The 24,008-nt window shown below is 40.2% G+C and overlaps 1 protein-coding gene across 1 annotated transcript in view; it reads left to right on the top strand.

Annotated features, from left to right (window-relative positions):
* zranb3 (zinc finger, RAN-binding domain containing 3) overlaps positions 1–24,008 on the top strand; it is a 174,101-nt gene that overhangs the window by 3,993 nt on the left and 146,100 nt on the right. The window contains exons 2-6 of the mRNA XM_072449783.1: positions 2,563–2,906; positions 4,953–5,134; positions 16,116–16,134; positions 17,436–17,614; positions 22,483–22,714. Of these exons, the coding sequence (XP_072305884.1) occupies positions 4,989–5,134; positions 16,116–16,134; positions 17,436–17,614; positions 22,483–22,714 (576 nt within the window). The 5' untranslated portion in view covers positions 2,563–2,906; positions 4,953–4,988. The remainder of the gene's footprint in view (positions 1–2,562; positions 2,907–4,952; positions 5,135–16,115; positions 16,135–17,435; positions 17,615–22,482; positions 22,715–24,008) is intronic.

Genomic DNA, 24,008 nt, shown 5'->3' with positions numbered 1-24,008 from the left:
GAGAATCTGAGTCGGATCTCTGAAGCTAAGCGCTGTTGGGCCTGGTTAGTATTGGGATGGGAGATCAATGGGAATCACTTCACCGATCATGTGACAAAACCATCAGCTGACGTCATCTAAAACAGCATCAACCATACGGTGCAAAATGATACGGTGAAATGCAAATACATGACGATTATGCAAAGTACCTTCTCTCACCTTTCCTTTGGGGTGAAAATGCAAAATAAATATTAAAAAAATTACAAAAAAGTGCAGAAGTGGGAGGGGGTAGCGACAGCGAGAGCCAGCTAGGTGCTCGAGAAGCAGGTGGAGCGCTGATGGGGAGGCACTGGCTGCTGAGAGGACAGGCTGTTTACTGGGCGAGCGGCCCATTAAAAGCTGGCACCAGGCTGTTCACGCAGAGGGTACTGCTAAGCCCACAAACGCTATGCTACCTGAAAACACACTCTATGAAATATACAAGAGGAAATGTGTAGAAGCATGCTTATAGGGTTTAAAGCTTCACCGTTACGCCCTTCACTATATGTCACCTCGTAAGACATGAAGCTATAAATACACGATATGCCATACTGTACTGCAGTTTAATGCCATACTGTGGAACATTCCGGGCAAAGCAATAACCTCTCCATGGACTCGTGCAGTGTGTAGCCACCTGCTTTCTTTAAATTGCTAAGCCCAAATAAGGTCATCGATATCAAGAAAGTTGTCAGATCTTGTGTTGACGAGGTACTTGACACAGTGACAAAAGAGTCCTGGGCTATGCATAGCCCTGCGTCTAGACTCATATAATGTGATTGTTTTTGTCCTTTCACTCACTCCAACTGCAAACACGGTGGGCGGCAAAGTTCCTGCTGTCACCAAGCAACCGGCTCCAGGCTGCGACAAGCCACGCGATCCGATCCCCGCTCATAATTGAACCATTCGTTATGCCTTGTCTCTGAAGAATTATTATTATTGCACATTCTTAATCCCAAGGAAAAGGTCGGAGATTGAGCAAACAATTTATGGATAGACGGCTGAATTATTTAATGAGCAAGCAAAACCAAATATTAGTGAAAAGAGGATTTTTCCTTCCCAGCGACCCCTCCCAGGATGCCTGATTAATTATTTACTCGTTGAGTGCTGCATCCTAGGACCAAAGCTATTACAACCTGGACATCTAATATAATATCGTCATCTCCGAAAACAGACCTGTAACCTGATGTAATGAATTGTCAACAACGCTTATGCTAGTCCCACCAAGCCATAGCACAACAATATTGACATGTGGACAGAGCTATTAAAGTGCATTTGTCAAAGCGTAATAGGTTGCGTTAAAAATACCAAGGCGTCATTCATTACACCAATATTGTAGAGGTTGACATTGCAAGTAAACATAAGTACATGGCCCCATAGCTATTAAGACATCAGCAGAAGTGAGAGAAAGGCAAAATCGACTCTCCGCCCACAAGCGTTGGGCCGAAAACGAGCCATCATCATAGTCCCGATCACTAGTGGCAACTTTATCTACTTACGAGGCAATATAATTCTCATTAGTGTGGAAAATTAGAGTAGGCTGTTAGTTCCACTGTTATATAGCGCCATAATACAGAAACAAAGATGTCTTACTACGGCTTTGTAAAGGATTCCTGCTACTATTGAAATGTTTTATTGCAATTTGTGAACTGCCAAGTTCGTTTTGAGACACAGAATCTGAGGAAGGACAATGCAAGCAAAAATCTCAATCAATATTTACTGGATCCATTCCAAAACAATTGATTAACTTGAATTGCTTTTCAGGAACTGCTTTATTCAATGTTACAGGCTTGTATAAATTATTAACGTGCTGTATCCTCTAATCTTTGCCAAATGAAAGTATAGTGTCAACCAATAATTATGTGTAAAATTAATGGAAAATTAAATAATGTTACTATTAGACCCAGGTTCTATTCAGTTAACACCTGGAAGACAAATCTCACAATGAGTTTAATGTAATAAACCAGTTACACTGTAATAGCCTATTATTAGCCATTGACCAGTGCCATTCAGCATTTCATTTCAGATATTAAAAAAGCCAGGTATCAGAAAAATAACACATTTTTAAAAGCTTTAGTTCAGCTGAGATGATTATGAGACGCAACAAAAACAGTCAAGTCAAAGGTTTAGAATGATTGTGCTCGTAAACAAGGATAAACCAGGCCCAAAAAGTTATTCAATTATGAAGCATTTCAAGCATTAAATATTGAGCCCTATACTAATAACCAGGTCATTTTGAATAGAAACCTGCCTGTATAACTGACCGCATCGACTGCATTTACACAGAAAATGATCTGATAATAGTCTGGTTTTGCCCGGGTCGTGATGAGGCTAAGCTAACCATCGTTACCTGCGCAAAGAGCTGCTAATAGGGTCCACACACCGGTGCCAGAGCTGTCACGCACTAGCATGGAGGTGTTTACGGCTAACGCGCTAGCATTACGCTTCCGAATACACAGACAATATACGACATAAAGCCACCAGGAGCTCACAGTCACGAGAACGCGGATTGTCGTGTTATCTTACCGTTTCAGAGTGCGCACGGAGCTGGTACCGATCAGGAGCAGTAGCTTGTGTCAGCGGAGCGGCAGCAGCAAACACCAGCGTCAGGACTTTACGCACGGCACGTACGCAACACGGGGCTCAAAGAGACGTCTTATCGCCTCAGGATTTTAGCTTAGCAGCGACTCCTCCACGTGGAGTCCTTGTTGTGTTAGCATTTGCACATCATTTGCATGCATATGGGCGAAGAATAGACGAGCTGAGTTATTGACCGCTGTATTAAAACCCACGGCGCATGGCGAAGTGTTGCCCACCGGATGTGATGTAAAAACAGCCTGAAATCTACCGGGAACAGCCTCAGAGGAGCGGAGTTTGTTTCTTTCTGACAGGTATGATATTGATCCAGTGAAGAGAGATCGCTGCTCAAAAGTTATCATGGTGTAGGCTGGATTAGATCTAACAACTAGCAATGCGAAGAGTGGAAGTAGTGACATGTTTAAGTTGCATTTGCTAAGTTACTAAGCTAGCTTGAGAAGCTTGAGCACATGTAACTAACTTTAGTTGTGTGTGACATGTTATTGGAGTGCTAAAACACTGTCAAAGTTAGGAAAACTGTTACATTTTAGAAATGCTGTAGCTGTTTTATTCTCAGTTCATGGTCTGCTGCGTCACAAGAACAATATCTGAGTATAAGGCTTTCAAATGGTCAATGTATTTTTTTTTGTAAACATTAAATCAGTTGCATGTAGTAGGACTGGTAAGCGTGCTCTCCCTTGATATCCTCTGGCACTGGAGTGAATTGGCCGATCAAAGAGGTGCAGGGTAAATGCAGTGTACATTGGACAGACACAAACACACATGTTGAATTTCCATGCTTTTAGGAGACATTGCATTGACTTAAATCCATTTTCTGGGGACTGAACCTCACCATGTAGTCACTCACTACTTGCTTGAATTTAACCTAAACCCTAACAATAACCTATTTTAATCCTGAACTTTAAATCATGTTGTCAATCTATTATTGAAGCGATTACGCCATTTGAACCTGATTTCTGTCGCCACAAGGGACAAGGGCCCCATGTTGTGAGTGTGCATATATGGGTTTGAGTCCTCACAATGTATTTAAGTACCGACCCGCACACAGAGTACCAAACAGCACAGGTGCAGGTGTTGCTGATAACATTAAAATCCAACATGTCAAATTAAGCCTTTGCACGGGGCCAGAATGCTCAGTGCCAAATCTCCGAATAAAAACCTCCCATGAAGCTATTGTTAACCTGGTTTGTTACAGATAAATGCTGACATTTGCTGCTTCAATTAAATGGTTTTAATGTTGTTGATGGCTCTTCTGGATCGTTTGAAAATGTCAACATCAACTTTGTTAAAGAAGACATATTATGCTTTTGTCTGCTGTATAGTTATGATTATCGATATGATTGTTCGAAGACCACAGAAATCAATGCAAATTATGTACAGCCGGTTTTCTCATGTAATGTAAATAAGATTGACTAAAAGCTTACCCAAAGCCCTGTTTTGCCACAGACCTATAAGAGTGCAGTGTTGTCCCATTTTTAAATGTTAAAATTGGGCATAATGAAAAACAAATATCGGCCTGTGCTGGAGAATTGAGGCCAAAAGCAGATACGCTAAACAGTGCATTTATTGACACAATAATAGCAGCCAACCGATATACACTTGTGGATCCTTGTTTTGGCCCTTAAATCCTAACATTGATCCAAAATGACAAAACAGATCCGCTGACTTCTTGGTGAATATTATGGCGCTGATTTCCACCTGCTCATTGCAGTACCTCGCTGTAAAAGCTATCACAACTCAAATGTTTTCTGGCTACAGGATTCAGGAGCATCACTTCCTGAATACCACGTGTGTAACTGTTTGCACCAAAAGAGCAGCAAATATCGGGGATCAGTGAAATTGGGGATAGTCCAGAGCAATGCTTTTTGATTGCCGGAGAGTAAAAATAACATAACAACTATAACAACTCATCATTCAGTCTGTTTTGCATATGTTGCATCAAGATATTAATATATTATATAAATCCATCAGAATTGTGCTAAAACGTGTTTCAAACTTTTATTTATAATCTTCTCTTTTATGCAGCCATTAACCTTTTATTTTCATTACAGACAATGCATTGATATTCTAATTTTGCATATCTCCAAAACGACAAATTTCAGGTTCATCTTTTTAATGTACCTCCCACCTCTCCTCCTGACCAAGCCAAATGCTAGATTTGGATACGGGTCCTCAGGCGCTGCACTGCTGTCGCCCACTCCTCCTTCCAGACACACTGCTTAAATGCAGAGGACACATTTCCTTATAGGAACATCAAAGTCTACAAATAAAAATATACATTGGCTCTTTGTACTTGTAATGTACTTTTAACTGTGTATTTTTCTGTCTAATCTATGCAGAAGCTGCCTGAACACGCAGCGGATGAGGACTTGCTAATGGAAATGGATGATAATGGCCCGGAGACCCCTCGCTGTGAAACAAGATGGTCGCCGCAACTGTCAAGGCTCCCGCTCAAGCTCCTGCAGCGCCTCATGCCTTTCCAGCGCGAGGGGGTGGAGTTCGCCCTCGCCAAGCACGGACGGTAAGAAAACAACTGAGGACATATTATTTGTTTTTTCCTTTTTAATTGTTTATTATTTAACCTTTCAATAATTAGTATGGATTATTATAAACAACCTTGTCTTAATTTTCTTCGAATTAAAATAAACATGTTTTATTAAAGATGCACTACTACACCCGCTCTTTATGGAGTTATTGCTTTGCCTGAAATGTTTCACATTATGGCATTATTATTATTATTAAAACGTTTTCAATGCAGGTGTATTTTGTTTTTGTTGTTATTGCAAAATCTAGAAATACATGCATTCTTACTGTGAGTGGGCGTGTCTCTCCACAGATCTAACCTGTAACTTGGCCTGGTGGTGCCACCTGCTTGTCTCCATGGAGATGAGTTTAATGCTGTACTACAGAACAGAGAAAGCAATAACGTTTCCATGGAGACAAGTGGGTGGCAGAAACGTTACTGCAGAAAAGTTACAAAGTGCACCTTTAATTTAAGTAAAGTTATTGTTGAACTTATATTGCACCACATCCACATATTTAAGCTCGATAGTCTTCCGCAGTTTGGTCAATATCCAGTTGGCTTATTTTATTTTACTGAGCAATTACAACTCTGTGAGAACTTTGTGAACTGCCCTTAAGAACCCAAATCTTTTGAATGTGTCGTGTATTATCAGCAGGAAGTAGCCAAGACTCTTCTTCCTTTGGTCCATGTCCAACCAGTCAATGCACGCAGGGGGTTAGCCAATCTGAGTTAGTCTGCTGTGATGTCGGGGCGGCCATATTGATTCGAGAACACTGGGAGGCACTACTTTGGGGTCACGGAGTCAATTGGCTCTCTCTGCACCATGTGGACAGCCACCTCAGTCAATTGGCGTCAGGGTGACAGGCAGAGCAGCCCCCGAGGGTGAAGAGCGGCGGGGAGAAGGCATTGGCATTGTTATATTGCAAAATAATGTATGTGAAGGAGTAGAGGAGGCTAGCTCATAACAGTGGATCTAATCTAGTTGTCTTGACTGTATATTGATGGACATGTTCACTTGATGGCCACCAAATGCACAACAGAGAAGGCAGTGCCCTCAGGACTTTGTTAGGAAACAAAGCTGGTACAAAGTGCTGTAAGATAAGATATTTTGAGAAAAATCTTGCGATTATTCACAATTATTGACTCCAAGACCAAAAAATTATCAAATCTTTAACTTTTGTTCGTATTTACATAGTCTAATAGTTTATTATTCCTCTAGTATGTCTGGTGAATGTAAGGTTAAAGTGACAAAAAGCCAGATGAAGAATTGGATTATAGATCGATAACAAATTATTTGCTCACACTTCTTAAATATTACACTTCTATTGTGACCTGAATAACGGGGATTTCTCTAATCTCACATTTCACAATACATCCGATACTGATGACAATGAGTTTTTATTGTATTTTTCTTTGACTTAACATTTCAGAAAGTGCATTTCACAAAATGAAAACAATTATTTTCTCTGTTTTGATGAAATAAGACACAGCTATAGGCACTTTCTGATATTGATACGGAATGATTCTCAGTGAAAGTATTGCCTGAATCAAGTATTGATACTTTTGTAACACAGGGCACATCCTGTTTCCAAAATGAATATACCACTTCCTATAAATACAATAATTTAACGTGGTAATTTATACTTGACAAAATGGGTACTTAAAGCCTCAGTGCTGCCCTCTACTGTCTGGGCAGAATTAGCCAAATTGAAATAAACTAAATATTTAGCAAGATTTAGTTTTTTTTTTTTTCTTACTCCCCAACTGAATAATCACAATTTATTAACAGAATAATATTGACATCTGGTGCAAATCACAAATTATTTACAATATAAAATCCACTGCAAGCAACAACATATTCTTTACATTTCCAATTCTTAATTATCTAAAACCTGGTGACCCTGTAGTTTATGACCTTTACATACTTGTTCTGAAAAGTTTATTTCTTATTCGTTTAGCTGTTCATATTTCAGTCTTCTATCAAATACCCATGTATTTTACTTGACTTATTAGTTGTAATAAACCCATTGTTATTTAATTGCAATCCCAATTTTATATTTCTTCAATTTGAGCTAGTGATTGTGTCACTAGTTTATATATAATAATCAGTTTGTTTGGTTCCCCCACCTGTAAAATCCTGCAAATTGCTTTTCTGTGTGCATTTATTGTTGCATATTAATTCACCATACATTACAAACCCTCCCTGTCCCAACTTTACATTAGACACATTATGTTGAAACTGTGAGGTGATGTGCCTTTAGACCTACTCTGTTGAATGTATAAGCTTCTTGTTTCAATGGAGATCGTTTTGCTTTGGTTGGAAATGTCCAATGAATGGCATTAAACTCCTCCACCTCCATGGAGACCAATTCAACAATAGGGATGAACATGGTGTGAGAGCGAGTTATGGGGTATTCCTTGTCTAGTAGTTACATGGATTTCTTTGGCATATTCAGAAGCATTACAAAAATAAATGTCCACTTGACGTGAGTGACTAAAAACAAGCTCAATTGCGCTTTTACACCTGGTTTTCCTGTAATAAAAGCTTTGCCAAACTATCAGTGTTGTATAAACGCACAGAACTGCAGCGAGTGACAGCATTGAGGTGGCTCCGGCTCTGCTCTCCTCAGATAAGACCAGAGGGAGAGAGAGAAAAATACACCAAACCAAAATGTACTAACACTAGCCTGATTAGAGGAGTGGGCAACAGTCGGAGATGGTAGCGTAGCCAAAAGCTTTACTGAAGTAAGAATGCTGTTACTTCAGAATAATACAACTGTCATAGCTGTTATTATTGTTATTACTGTTAATATTAGTGTTGGTGGTGATGACGATGATTTTATTATTATTATAACCTTTATTTATACAGGGAGGGCCCTTGAGAGCAAGCTCTAATTTACGAGAGCGCCCTGTTGACACATAAAATATTCAACAATTACAAAAATTTAATTTTTTTTTAATAAAAACACAATATGGAATAAAATAATGATCACTGACACCTAGGGTAGTCTTTCAAAATATATAAAATAATTTAATTTATATGATGACGATGACGATAATGATAATAATTTAGTATACTTACCTTCATTATATTATTGGTATGATTATTCCTGTTTATGTATTTTTTCATTATAATATTTTTTTCCCTTTTTAAACTGGCCTTAATCGGTGAGGATATGTGTGTGTACTTGCGAGTGTTTTTAGTTGCTTGAAAATGGCTTAAAAATACTCTTATTGTGACTGGGTTCACGTATTCACAGACTAGACTTGTGAATTGGCCTGCGGGCGTGATCTGCTTGTTTCTATGGAGATAGATATGATTTATAGTATATACTGTGGAACATCTCCACAAGACAAGCAGGCAGCGGACTCTCCATCAGAAAAGTTGCGTGTTTCACCTTTTAATGTAATTGGAAGAACATTAAACACTACATAATGCATTATATTCTTAAATACAGGGCATATAGATGAGAAAAAACTAAACTAAAAACTAAAGAGTAGTGTGAGAAACACAAATTTGGTCTTGTGAAAAGAGTAACCAAAACCTGACTGTAATTACTCAAACAGAAGTGAAAGTATAATTTTCTTAAACGGTTACTCAATGAAATGTTCTTGAGAAAACATTTTCCCACTTAAGCCTCGCCCTCAAGTTCGCTGTAGCCATTGATCTCAAAGACACCACATTTGTCTGTGTTGAGTCGCCAATAGAGACAGTAGATGCAGTTGTATTATGAGTTATTTGCCTCCACGCAGACCTTCTATAGAATCCCTCAATAAATTACCTTGTCAATGTGCTAAAGCGAGGGCTGTTAATCAGTCAATTGTAACCAATCAATTATTGAAATAATAGTCAACTGAATTATAGATAATACTAGAACTGTGTAATTAATTGAGTTTTAATCAAGATTTTCGGGTATTGTCAATGATCAGCTTGGGTCTTGTTATGGAAAAATGTCATGCCTCGCTTGCGTCAAAATCTCAATGTCCAGATACTAGTGGTAAATGTCTGCTGCCCGTCATCAGATCACAGGACGTGCGAAGATGAACATTGTGTTGTTAAGATGGGACAAAGAACAACTAATCTGTTATTATGAAGCTAATCTATCAAGGCCTCGTCCCCATTTACTGCTGTTAACTGGTTTCTTTACTGTAGACGTGGCATTCTGGTTTGGTGTAGAATGTGTGTTTCCTGTTTTGACTTCACTTAGGGACAGATGGGACTCTGGGAGGGACAGATTTGTTTTTACTTCTGTGCACACACTTTAATCAATCGTGATTGGACTAAAGACAACTATGCTCACGTTTTTCCTTTTTATTCAAGTCTTTCAATAGAAAATCCACAACGGTCTGCAGTTCGTCCTCTGACAGTAATGGCATGAATGTGGTTTAGAGCACGAATATATCCGCTCATTTTGTGGTGTTAAATGGTAATGATTGAATGAAGTTTAAAAGCGTCACTTTAGATGTATCTGAATCTAATTTAGTAGAAAATCTCCTGTTCGCAGACATGACATATGATAAAGGATGTGTATTGATAGTATTGGATGACATGATCATTGATTCATTAATTGGTTTGTTTCAAAATTATTACTAAACCAAGAACTACTCTTTTGTTTCTCGTCATCTTCATTATTTTGAAATCAGCTTTTTTATTTTTTAAATCATCTTGATGCCCTACTGAATTATTTCTATTTTTTAGACAATACTATAGAGTTAAACATAACGCACTGAATGCCTTTCATTAATTGCAGACTAGTGTATTTTTAAAACAAAAAATTGTATCATTGACTGAGACGGGCAGATGAGTAAATGACCACTTTCTATTAAAAAAGCCCAGATGAATGCTTTATGTAGCCGTGTAGGAGTCACTGTGGGGGCGAACCGTCCCATTCCATTGTGTTCGTGATGCATCAAAAGTAGACTGCCGAAACGTCAAATATAGAGTAGCTGCATTTCGAATACCAAATATGTCTATGCGTGTGGGAGGGAGAGCGAATTTTATGGACGCATAATGTAGCAAAGTAGCATAAAATGTTGACAATAAAACCTATCAGATGTAGTTTATTGTAATATGCCGTTTTGGAGTGTGCATTTTTTTCCAGGTGACAGTTTTAAATACTCGGAAAAAACTCTTGCCTTCTTAAGAACTGTGATATCCATTTGGTGTGCTGTTATGCAACCTGCTCTAATTTGTTTAAAATAGTATTGAAACTGACAGTAGGGATTTTGAGAGCGTAAGGGTGCTGTGTTGGTTCAAAAACAGCTCAATAAATGTGTGTGTATTTTGGTTAGACTAAACTGGCATCAAACCGGTGTGAATGCAATCAGAATTTCCTTGTTGAAGTTTTAAAAAAGTGAATGGACTTTAAGATTAATGCAAAAGTGCAGAAAGAAAAACAACACTGCTAGTTATTTTGTGTTATTTTTGCGGCTTTTTGATATTGTTCTTATTATAGACAATATTAAATTAAGACAATTTTTTCAGTACTCCTCTTTTACATGTCTTCAAAAGCAATTAAATAACTTGCAAACAGTTTACTTCTCGTGTGTATGGACATGTTACAGTTTTTCATGTTTGAATCATCTCAAATGTGCAAATAAAACACATGTGCAAATAAAACATAACACACCGTAGTCAGCAGAACAACTGACCACTGCATCTTTTCTAAACCCATTTCACGTCATAGGTAAAAAATGTCTTTATTACATTATTTACTTTCCTGCAGTGTCCATTTCCCCAACACATAACATACGGTTTTAAATCTGTTATAAGGATTTATGCCTCAGCTGGAGATCTGCTCTACTACGAGCTGTGAAAAATGTCATTTTACTGGCCATTAGTAACCAGGGGGCCTAATAGCCAACTTCCCATTATTTGGATAGCATCAATCCAGGCTGCTAGAATGAGCTTTTATTTAATAAATTCACTTTTTAAGCCACTGATAGCGGAGGAAGTGCAGTTGACACCTAAGAGGAATTGCAAATAAATATTTAGACCATATTAAAGTGAATGTCTGCGTTTCTATTTCACACAGGCACACAAGCCAGCCTCATGCCTGTGCTGAACCTATGTTATATTTGCTTTAGAATATCCAGTGTAATGGCTTGAAGGGTGTCATTTCCTAAGGTTTAGAAGCATGTTTTCTATTACAGTCCGACACAGGTGGAGGTATTAGAGCAGACGCTTAGAGATACACGATGAAGACATCCGCTCTGATCTGTGAGGAGGGACCCTGTGGCTTCTTTCACTGAAGGCCACTTTGTTTTGGTTTAAGTTCACACTGCACATTTAGAGCTTTATCTGTAGAGCCCTTTGAGTCCGCCCTCTGTGGGCCTTCTGTTACCCAAGCTGCTCTGAGCGGGCTCTAAATTGGGGTGATGCTGTAACACGTCGGAGGGTCAGAGCCTGTTTCCTGATGAGAACCTGTTTGTGACACTCTGCGGCTGCGCTCACAGATAACATTAAAGACGCTTCGACGACAGGGACCGTGCCGTCGTCAGGCAACCGCCACGGAGCCTCAGCGCGCTCCCAGGCGTCAGGACGACACTCAGGTTATTTAAAGGAGGATGATTAATGTGTGGAGAAATGGCAAGCACCTGCCCTGCCCCCCCTCCTCCCTCCTGCCGCGTGTCTTTGTTCCCGGTGTGTGCGTTGCCACGCTGCCCCGTGCCTCACACTCACGCGCCGCTGCGTGCTCATTGCGCTGACTGGGCCAGTGTGCTGGCAATTAGAAAAACCACCAGTGGCAAGGTGCACATTAATCATGTTCCTCGGCTGAAAGAGAGAAATGGGGCGGAGAGGGGGAAGCGTCTGGGGAGGGGGAGAGCAGAAATAATGAGCGCTGTGTCGGAGGTATTCAGTGCTGCTCAGCTGCACTGTTTGCTCTGACATGATGTTGGAGGCTTTCATGAATAAGCAAGGTCATGACAATAGGCCCGGAGCTGCGGGCCAGTCCAGCAGAGCTGCTGTGTCTCTGTGCCCTCTCTCCATCCACTTCTCTCAACTCTATTGTTCTGTCAAATGTATCGCTTTGTATAATGAACCAACCTAACGCCACCATTCTGTTAAGCATAATCTATCAGATCTCCATCATACTCTGTCCTTTGTCCTAAAAGTGCAGAGGGAAATTTCTCTAAAATGTGCACTGAATCAGTGCTATTACTTAACACTCTCTAATAGTTGTGGTGCTTAGAGGCTGCAGACAGAACATAGCATTAGGCATGTTAAGAAATACACGCTGGTCCACCACTGGAGGCTCAATACATATCTACTACTAATGTCAACCCATCTATACATACATACTTCCGCACACTAATTATTTAAGTTAACTTTTTTGGCAGTATTTATTCAATGCATAAATATTATCTGCTCATAAATACATATGTTTTATGTTTTGCACAAAACCACACAGCTGTAAATCCAAGTCATGTGGTGTCCAGTGGCCATTGGGATCACTTTGCTCCAAACCAGAAAGTGTGTTCTGATGAGTAGGGGAGTCCTCCATGGCCCTGGGCTCCCTATAAGATACTGAGGGATCCACCCATACCCGAGGGTCTTCTGAAGTTAGGCCTTGTCTTACGCCTGAGGATCATTAAATTATCTGAAATTAGAAATTATCTTTCTAAATAAACAGCTTTTTGTGACTGTGGTCACAATTTTTTTTCTCAAGTGATATGCCTGTTAGATTTTTACTGAATTATTTATTACTATTTCTGAGAGTAACAGAATGTTGCCTGCTCTCACACACCTGCGCCTGCTCTCACACACCTGCGCCTGCTCTCACACACCTGCGCCTGCTCTCACACACCTGCGCCTGCTCTCACACCCCTGCGCCTGCTCTCACACCCCTGCGCCTGCTCTCACACCCCTGCGCCTGCTCTCACACCCCTGCGCCTGCTCTCACACCCCTGCGCCTGCTCTCACACCCCTGCGCCTGCTCTCACACCCCTGCGCCTGCTCTCACACCCCTGCGCCTGCTCTCACACCCCTGCGCCTGCTCTCACACCCCTGCGCCTGCTCTCACACCCCTGCGCCTGCTCTCACACACCTGCGTCTGCTCTCACACACCTGCCCTTCCTTCACCTGCGCCTGCTCTCACACCCCTGCGCCTGCTCTCACACCCCTGCGCCTGCTCTCACACCCCTGCGCCTGCTCTCACACCCCTGCGCCTGCTCTCACACCCCTGCGCCTGCTCTCACACCCCTGCGCCTGCTCTCACACACACCTGTGTCTGCTCTCACACACCTGCCCCTCCTTCACCTGCGCCTGCTCTCACACACCTGCGCCTGCTCTCCTTCACCTGCGCCTGCTCTCCTTCACCTGCGCCTGCTCTCCTTCACCTGCGCCTGCTCTCCTTCACCTGCGCCTGCTCTCACACACCTGCGCCTGCTCTCACACACCTGCGCCTGCTCTCACACACCTGCGCCTGCTCTCACACACCTGCGCCTGCTCTCACTCACCTGCTCTCACTCACCTGCTCCTCCTTCACCTGCGCCTGCTCTCACACACCTGCGCTTGCTCTTACACACCTGCGCCTGCTCTCACACACCTGCGCCTGCTCTCACACACCTGCTCCTGCTCTCACACACCTGCGCCTGCTCTCACACACCTGCGCCTGCTCTCACACACCTGCCCCTCCTTCACCTGCGCCTGCTCTCACACACCTGCTCCTACTCTCCTGCTACACCCGATTGCTCCTCATCTAGTCATCAATACATGCGTTCGCACATCCGGGAACTTGTACAGTAGCAACCGAGTCCGCCATTTTGAAAGGGGCACAACCGCACGTCTACTACATACAATATCCAGGATATATGAGGCCAAAATGCCAAAAACCTGCATTCTGTTAGGACATTGCTCTGTTGTCAGACCAAGGAATGATAGCTTTGTCGTGTACCTTAATTTGCCGTTATCGTCTAAAGAATCAAAGTATTCGTAGCTCATTATGCCGTAGAAAAGGATGCAGTCGTGGTGGTTGCTAGTATATTACGTGCCCCTTTCAAAATGGCCGCTATTGGGAAGTCCCAGATGTATGATGTCACAGCGAACGCATGTTTATTAACAGAGACTAAATTGCAAAACCCAAACTGGTGTGTACAGTAAAAATTCCATAATGGTAATGTAGAAAAGTGCACAAAAAGAGTTGTTATTGTTTTGATAGCTTTTACACAGTGCACTTTCACTTACAATAATATTTCAAGAACAAGAACAGTTTTGACAAAATGTATCACAAAGGTCTACCCCCACCCTATTACCCCCCAAGATATTGTTATTAGGGTTTCAGATATTTCCTATTGCAGCAAAGTACACTCAAATTTGGTGGGTGATTGAAATTTTAAGCCAAGAAATGTTGATTTTAGTCCAGATACAACAGATTTCATTAAATGAGAGACGTTACCACTCACGCCTAATAATAATTATAGGAATGAGAAGCAGCCACACGGGTATTTGTTACTTGCCAAAATACGCAAAATAAAGCAATTTAATTATAAATTCAGCACAAACTCGTATTATTTTTGCCAGCCCATACATCACGTATGACTTGCTATGACCTCATCATTCATCAAAATAGGCTCCATCTGGCAAGCAGTAATGGCGTGACTTAAAATAACAGTGTTTTCCCAATTATCTAATAGTTTTAAAGCCATTCTAAGTCATTTGATTGCGTTATGTATAGAAATAGGCAAAATAAATATATTTTTTAAGCCATGAACAGTACTTGAAAAGAGAGATTCAGTTATGAAGAACATTTCTGATTTTGTGTTTTATCGACAAAAACAAAACATTGCCACGAATACATCTTCTCAAAGCCTGTTCAGATCCAAGCAGCGTAACTTAGTTTTGTGTGGGAAATTGTCTAGACCAAGCTTCAGTAGGAGAAATGACAAAACAACAATCATGTGGGATTGTAAAAAATATTGCTACACAGGCTGATTTCTCTCATTTCTGATTTCAGCAAACTGCAAGTCCTAAGCACTGATAAAAGAGGCTATTGTCAGGAAGGATATCTGATGTATAAACATATTAGTCATTGTTATTTGACAGCCAGGTACATAATAGGTACACATATTGCATACATTGTAAATGTAGATATATATTATATGTTGTGCATATGTGCTGTATTATTATTATTATTATTAATATTATTATTATTATTATTATTATGACATTTCTAAATGTAGCTGAAATATTATTTAATTTTACTTTGTCTAATATCATAGTTTATTTGGAAAGTGATGTCAGCAAATCTAATCTCAAAATGGTTTTAATTTTAAGATGTAAACATTAAACCTGTACCAGTAAATGGAAGTAATGGATTTAAGTAGGATTATTTGGCAGTAAAAATGCCTTTTTAAAGGGCAGTTTGTTTTATAGAAGCAATAGGATTAAATGCTTGTAAACCTCAACTAGTTTTTCAAAATTAAAATATTCACTTATTCCGTTTTGCTGTCCTTTACTCAGTAAAGGTATATGCTATTTTATGTTCCAGTAAAGTTTACTGGAACATAAAATGGCATATACCTTAGACAGACATTGCGGTACTCATAATAGGGCTCAACAGTTTTGTAAAATGTCTTAAAGCACTTTTTCAAAAGAGCATTGAGATAGACTATGTTTTTTTTATTTTAATAGTAAGATTCTTATGATTATTGTTTTTGAGCAGTGACATTTGAGAGAAGACTGCAGAACAAATACAAGAATCCTATGTATTTTAGAACATGTTTGTAGAGATTTAAACTATATGGTTAGCAAATTCACATGATAATATTGGATAATTTGTTGTTTGAAGAGTTACTCGAATAACTGAAGTCTTTGCAATTTGCTAATTACCATTTCATTGGTAAATCTTGCAGCACTAACTTAGGACCATCTCTACTTTTATAACAATGTAACAATAGTTGAGGCAGTAACTTTTATATGCAGTCATGATATTTTACAGACCATCCCATTTACAAACTTCTCCTGTTTGTGTTACAGGTGCATGATCGCAGATGAGGTAAGAACGCACATCGCTGGCTCAGGAAATCTATTTTCTCACCCCCCAACAGGCCTCCAAAAAATAAAACCTGTGACTTTGCTACTTGCAGTCCCAAATGAATTTGTCAGACCATTGCTGCGCTCCTCACAAACTTAATTCATCTTGACACTAGTCTCATCCACAGGCCTGATTACTCCTGGACCTCACCTCAGTCAGTACGTCATGGGCAATTTAAACAGACTTACTCGATTGTAGAAATATATCAGCGAATAATTTTGTTTTGAAGATATGCAAAATCCGATTACCAAGCGTGTCACTAATTTCAGAGACCCTCACTCTCACTCTCACTCTCACTCTCACTCTCACTCTCTCAGAGAGACATTAATATCTGTCGGTAACAGGATACCTCCCGTGTTTTTGCCTATTAGAAACATTGTTTAATTATCAATGTGGGGAATTGGGTTTGAATGATTTTGGGGAAAAGTACATATTTTTCAAACGTGGCAAATTTAAGTATGTCTTGGAGCATTCATATGAGACTACAATATGAACTGCTAAACTAATACAATAATCACATGCATGTCAGAAGTTTGTAGAGCTTTTAACTACAGGGTTAGTGGGTTTTACAAAGAACCAGACCACATGGAGACTGGGTATTTTGTTCTCTACAAAGGGCATTATATTACAGAAATAATAACAGCCTTTTGTTACACTTCTACAGGCAGAACTCCTGATCTGAGCTGAGCACTCGGAGACCTCTGTCTTCTTTTTAATTTATATTTAATATAAGACATTTTCCTTAAACTGTATATATTCGTGGTTTGGCCTTTTAATTTCCACTGCTCCTTATGGGTGCCACATAATGTCTGTCTGAGGTTAGTGATCTTACTCTGTAAATTATTCACAACACACAATTAATTCAACGACGAGAAGAAGGTTGCAGGTTCGACTCCCTGGTCGAGCCTTTCTGTGCAGAGTTTGTTTCTCCCTGTGTAGGGATGGGTTCCTCTGGGCTCTGGTTTCCCCAACAACCCAAATTAAATCCTCAGCTCCTGACCAAGTCAGGCAAACGATCTGGAGATGGGTCTCTGTGCGCGGCGCCGCAGCAACCACTTCAGACAGGTTGCCCCAGCGGTATTGAAGGATGGGTCAAATGCAGAGGACAATCTTTCCTAAGGGGACACTAAAGTGTACCTTAAACTTAACAGTAAACACAAGACCTTTTATGATAATTTCGCTAAAATGATTGAATCACTGTTGCAGATGACACCCCCAGCTTTATGAATGACTTGTTATATATTTGTTTGTTTCCTGCTCAGATGGGGCTGGGGAAAACAGTGCAGGCAATAGCAACAGCATACACCTACAGACAGGAATGGCCTCTGCTGGTTGTTGTCCCATCCTCGCTGAAGTACCCCTGGATCGAGGAGCTGGAGCGTTGGGTCCCAGAGCTAAAGCCCGGAGACATCAATCTGGTGGAGAACAAGAGCCACACTATGTAAGTCCAGATATAATGCAGTGTTCACAATAGTTTTAAGAGACTATGGTGGTAGTGGCACATATATATATATATATATATATATATATATATATATGTGTATATATGTATATATATATATATATATATATGTGTATATATGTATATATATATATATATATATGTATATATATGTATATATATGTATATATATGTATATATATGTATATATATGTATATATATATATATATATATATATATATATATATATATATATGTATATATATATATATATATGTATATATATGTATATATATATATATATGTATATGTATATATATGTATATATATATATATATGTATATATATGTATATATATATATATATGTATATATATATATATGTATATGTATATATATGTATATATATATATATATATGTATATATATATGTGTATATATATATGTATATATATATGTATATGTATATATATTTTTTTATCATAGATAAGACATGTTATGCTTTTGTTGTTACACTGGTATTTACCCACCTTGTATTCATTTATAACACGTATATAACACACGTAGATCATTATTTTATATTTTATGTATTAAAAACTGCAATAATTCATCTTTGTAATAGAAACCGATCTTTTGACTTCCTGTTCCAAACTGTAGAACTGATTCTCTGCTGCTGGCCCGCCTCTTCATAATGACATTTCACCGTAGCAAGCAGATTTTCATTAAGTGTTTTTACGCAACATTTGTTTATATTTGTTCCTTTTTTTTAAAAGAATTGTACAAAGTATAGGTACTGGGCAGGTGAAAACAGAAATACAGGATTACTCAAACGTGCATGGATCCCTCATAATACAGCTCTGTGTAAGCTAACATGAAGTTAAAACCATTATAACATGTTTAAAAGCCCATGAAGGTCAATTTTGCATTACATGTCTCCTTTAACTACATATAGAAAATGTTACGCTTGATCTGATTTTTGCATAATTTAATTGCAACTATGGTCAGAATAATATCCTCGTATGCAATAGTGCCAAACAACCTTACACATCAACTGCAATATAACTGTCTGTTTTAAATATTTAGCCTTTTAGCCTACATTTGTTCAAAACAAGATAATTTTTACATCATCATTACAAATAGCAAATTACTTTTTAGAAATAAAATAAATAAGTACCCACAAAGCACAGCTCCCTTCTTCTGCTGTTGGTTTGTTGCTTTGCATTATGGGTCTGTGTGTTGTGCATATCGATTCACAGGGTACCAGATAATGACGTTGGGGACTGCAGCGTAAACATCTGCCTTTAATTTGAGTTTAAACGATACTTAACATCTGTTTACATGTGCTGACTCTGAGAAAATGGTCCACAAGGTACAGCCCCCATTTTAACATTTCCTTTCCAAGGCATTTATACTTTTTTTTTTTTTATGTACATGTACTTTTTAGCCCTTGAGAAAGCTATTGACAAGCAGTAATTATGTTTGGTTGGGTGTAGTGGTAGTGGATCACTAAAAAGTGTCTTCACCCACTTCTGTCATGATTGAGCATCGGTAAATTAAGTGGATTTTACCAATTACAATGGAAATTGAACCAGCTTTAGTTACTTCTTAAAGACAATATGATACTGTGTGTAAAATAATCTAAATCAAAATAATGTTCTATCACGAAAGGGAACAAGCGGTAGAAAATGGATGGATGGATGGATGGATGTTCACTACTTTCCAAAATACAAATGACAGTCATCATAATTTTCAAGTCATCAACCTTTAGAGTACAATTAGTGACTGTGGAGAGTTTCTGCTTGAATTTCTTTGCAGGATGTCAGAAAAACCTCCCAGAGCTGCTGTTTGGATGAGAACTGCCTCCTGCCCTCATAGATCTTTCACATGAGGATGATCTAAAGGTTCTCAATAAGGTTAAGGTCAGGGGAGGAGGGAGGCCACACCATGAGTATCTCTTCTTTTATGCCCATAGCGGCCAATGATGCAGAGGTATTCCTTGCAACATGTTACAGAAAGCACGGCTCTTTTTTGTGTACCATGTAAGTGGTCAGTCAGAAACTCCATATACTTTACAGAGGTCATTTTCACATCTTCAGGGACCCTAAATGGGCCGACCAGCTCTATCTCCATGGTTCCAGCCCAAAACATGACTCTGTCAACTCCTTGCTGTTGTCACAGCCTTGTTGGGACATGGTAGCCAACCATCCACTACTCCATCCATCTGGACCTTCCAGGGTTGCATGACACTCATCAGTGAACAAGACTGTTTGAAAATTAGGCTTCATGTATTTCTGCCACTGGAGCCGCTCGTGAGCATTGCTTAAGGTTGGCCTCTGGAGGATACTACACCTTGATGTTCGCGGGACTCCAGAGGCACTAGCAGCTTCAAATACCTGTTTGCTGCTTTGTAATGGCATTTTAGCAGCTGCTTTCTTAATCCGATGTATTTGTCTGGCAGAAACCTTCCTCATTGTGCCTTTATCTGCAAAAATCTGTGTGTGCTCTGAATCAGCTACAAATCTCTTTAATAGTACGATGATCACCCTTTCGTTTTTGTGAAATAACTAAGGTTTTCTTACCTTGTCCAAGGAATTCAACTATTTCACTCTTTTTGGCTCTAGAGAGATCATTTTTCTTTTTGCTTAAAAATACTGGTCTACTTAATAATGTGGAACGTCCTTTTTAAGTAGTTTTTCCTTTAATTGAACCTACCTGGCAAAATTTCACTGACCCAAAGAGCCCTGAGACACAATCCCATCCATGAGTTTCACTGGAAATCCAACAAAAATTACCTTTATGACACTGAAACATAATTTGCATCATAATTTGGAACACGGTGTAAATGTATTGGAATATCCCCCTCCTCAACTATTAGGGCTTGAATTCAGTTTGTAATTCATACACGTTGTTTTTTCTTGTACTGAAAGGAAATAATTGTCATTGTCAGTTTATCATTCCAGATTGAATACGTCACAAATTCAAATGGTATTAAAAGTAGAATATTTTACATACTGTCCCTTCTCCAAATACGCCACAAAATAACAATGATGCTAGAATTTTGTTTTATGAAATGTTCTATATCATTATCGACCTAGCATATCACATCAGCAAAAAAATCCACATTGTATTAAATATATAATCAAATCTAAAACAGTTCAAGCATCTGTCTCATTCCCCCTCCCTTCTATTGCTGTGAAATAACAAGTCCAAACTCCATGTTGAGAAGCTGCATCATTTCATTCTCAGTCATTAACACATAACCCATGAGGCATTCTCAACCTCTTCGCGCCTCATCTGTGCAACCAGGTGGGGATTTTTATTTATTAATTCAAAACAAAAACTAGAGTTAAGTTGAGGTGATTATAAAAGTAAATGCAGCATAAGGCCTGCATGGCACATTAGTCAACAATGCAGAAATTCTGCCTCAAACAGTGAATCGATATACAGTGACAGAGTATGAAGCTGTTTTTCGCCGTCAGCAGCATTTTTCCACTTCCGTACGTTTAAAATCCCTGCTCCTGTTCAATATTGCAAGACATGATTTGAGTGTCAGGTTTGTGCAGCCTAGTGACACGCGGACACTTTGAGATTCATTTGTCAGGACCCACTCGCCTGTCCATCAAAATGAGCTGTTACTGACTCGCTCTTCCACACCGAGCGAGTGAAGGGGAGTCATAGGAGAGTGTTAGACCCCAATGAATGAGTCCATCAAACAGGAAGGAAAGGCATCTTAGATATACTAATAAAATGCATCATGTTAGTGTGTGTTATTTTGTGTCAGTCTTGACTGTGTGGTACTGTGCAGGACACACAGCCAGTAATAGTGGGACAGTGGCTCACCCCTAAACCTGTTTCCTAGAGTGTTACCTAGAAAATATTAACTGTGTTTCCAAGTTTCCTGTACTGGGTTAGGATTAATCCTATTGCCGCTAACATGAAGTAGTGAATCATTATAATTCTCATATCCACACATTATTTATCGCGCTAATTCCATTTGATTTTAAATTCTGATAAGTGTTTCCAGGCAGGCAGACCACAGGCAGACCACAGGCAGACCACAGGGAGACCACAGGCAGACTACAGGCAGACCACAGGGAGACCACAGGCAGACCACAGGGAGACCACAGGGAGACCACAGGCAGACTACAGGCAGACTACAGGCAGACTACAGGCAGACTACAGGCAGACTACAGGCAGACTACAGGCAGACTACAGGCAGACCACAGGGAGACCACAGGGAGACCACACGCAGACCACACGCAGACCACACGCAGACCACACGCAGACCACAGGGAGACCACACGCAGACCACACGCAGACCACAGGCAGACCACAGGCAGACCACAGGCAGACCACAGGCAGACCACAGGCAGACCACACGCAGACCACAGGCAGACCACACGCAGACCACAGGCAGACCACAGGCAGACCACACGCAGGCCACAGGCAGACCACACGCAGGCCACAGGCAGACCACAGGCAGACCACAGGCAGACCACACGCAGGCCACAGGCAGACCACAGGCAGACCACAGGCAGACCACACGCAGGCCACAGGCAGACCACAGGCAGACCACAGGCAGACCACACGCAGGCCACAGACCACACGCAGACCACAGGCAGACCACACGCAGACCACAGACCACAGGCAGACCACAGGCAGACCACAGGCAGACCACAGGCAGACCACAGGCAGACCACAGGCAGACCACAGGCAGACCAGAGCCTCCGCAGAAAGTAGAGCTTGCTCTGGCCCTTCCTGTAGGCCGTGTCTACGTTCTCGCCCCAGTTCACTTTATCCAAATCACTAAGCCCTTCTTCCTTTTAGTGAAATAACTTGAATTCAGTGATTTCCCTCTTCCCTTGCAGGGGGATCAGTAGCAGTAAGGTGACTGTTTTGGGGTACGGCCTGCTGACGTCAGATGCCCGGACTCTGGTCGAAGCCCTGTCCCGCCAGAGTTTTGCTGTAGTCGTCGTGGACGAGTCTCATTACCTCAAATCCCGAAATGCGGCTCGAACCAAGATCTTGGTCCCCCTCATCCAAAACGCCAAAAGGGCCATTCTGCTCACCGGGACTCCTGCGCTGGGACGGCCCGAAGAGGTATGAAAACTGAACAAATCCAACCCATATTCATGGACATGATTATTTCCTGACTTTGAACTGAACCAGACCTCTTCTATAGCAGGGGTAAATGCTCCCAAATATCAGTCTACATATACCGGTAATCTGGTGTAGCTTCAACACTGCACTCTGTTGATTTGCTCTGTACAATTTTACAAAACTGCATTTACCGGTACTGGCTTTCAAGTAATTTTTTCAAACTTCAAAACTTCCTCAGTACTGATAACACATTTGATGCCTCTTGGCCTGCCGTTATAACCAAGTTAAACTTCAAATATTCTCACAACAATGACTTTTTCCAATTAAAAGTTATATTGAACATTTAGCTGTTTCTAGTTGTGTGGTATTTGAAATCTTGGATCTCTAGACTCCATATAGACTAAAATGATAAGAAGTAATATGTGCAAAATTCAAATATATGACCCAAAACTCCAATAAAACCATGGGTAAACTTTACTTAAAACGCAAACACCCTGAACAGGTTGCTCGCCATGGTAACCTGTCCCAACCACCGAAAACCCAATTAACTTGTGTCTCTGCGGCCCTACTTATCCTTCAGGATTCAGCCTTCTTATTTCAATAACCTTTGTTGCAAAAACTTCATTTACAACCTCTCGATATGAACCGACCGCAATAAATGAGACATGTAATAAAAAGAAGCACGCAGGAGGGGGCGATTGAATTTGGAGACAATACGAAGGGGGTTGTGGCCAGGACTATTTTGTTTAGATAGCGCCGTTGCTTCTTCCACTCTCCATAATGATTTATTATATCATTTTATATGCCATATTGAAGCAGTAGATTGCAGCCACATTGCCCTACGCCGTGTTGGTGAATAGGAAATCCTTTCAGAGTTTCGATCTATGCTCACAATACAATATCAATAGCAAGTGGTGTTCGCTAATGATGCCGCAATAAGGCTTTGTACCCAAGCACCCATTTCTTTTCCCCGGAGCTGTAAATGTGTTCATCTTTTGTGCTGCAAATCAGTGCCAGTACCCCAGCTGAACTTAAGGCCAGGTGTAACTTTTAGGCCTCGGGTGTAGGAAGCCATACCTGGGTAATTTCCTTTTGTATATGCTCGACCAATGGCTTTGAACCTATGAATCTTAAAATGCATATATATAGTTCCTTTTACTGCCCCTTATTGGCTGGATTTTTTATTTTGGTAATGCTAAAGTGAATTAGTTTGCAATATAGTTGGCCTTGGCTTTCAATATTTAGACCAAAAATGTACTATAGCTAACTAGCAAAACATTTTCTTGGCTGGAAA

Source organism: Eucyclogobius newberryi, unplaced genomic scaffold (genome assembly GCF_026437365.1).
Source record: "Eucyclogobius newberryi isolate DKJ021-1_F unplaced genomic scaffold, fEucNew1.0.hap1 SCAF_1, whole genome shotgun sequence".
Taxonomy (NCBI): Eukaryota; Metazoa; Chordata; class Actinopteri; order Gobiiformes; family Gobiidae; genus Eucyclogobius; species Eucyclogobius newberryi.
This window is presented reverse-complemented; position numbering and strand designations above follow the sequence as displayed.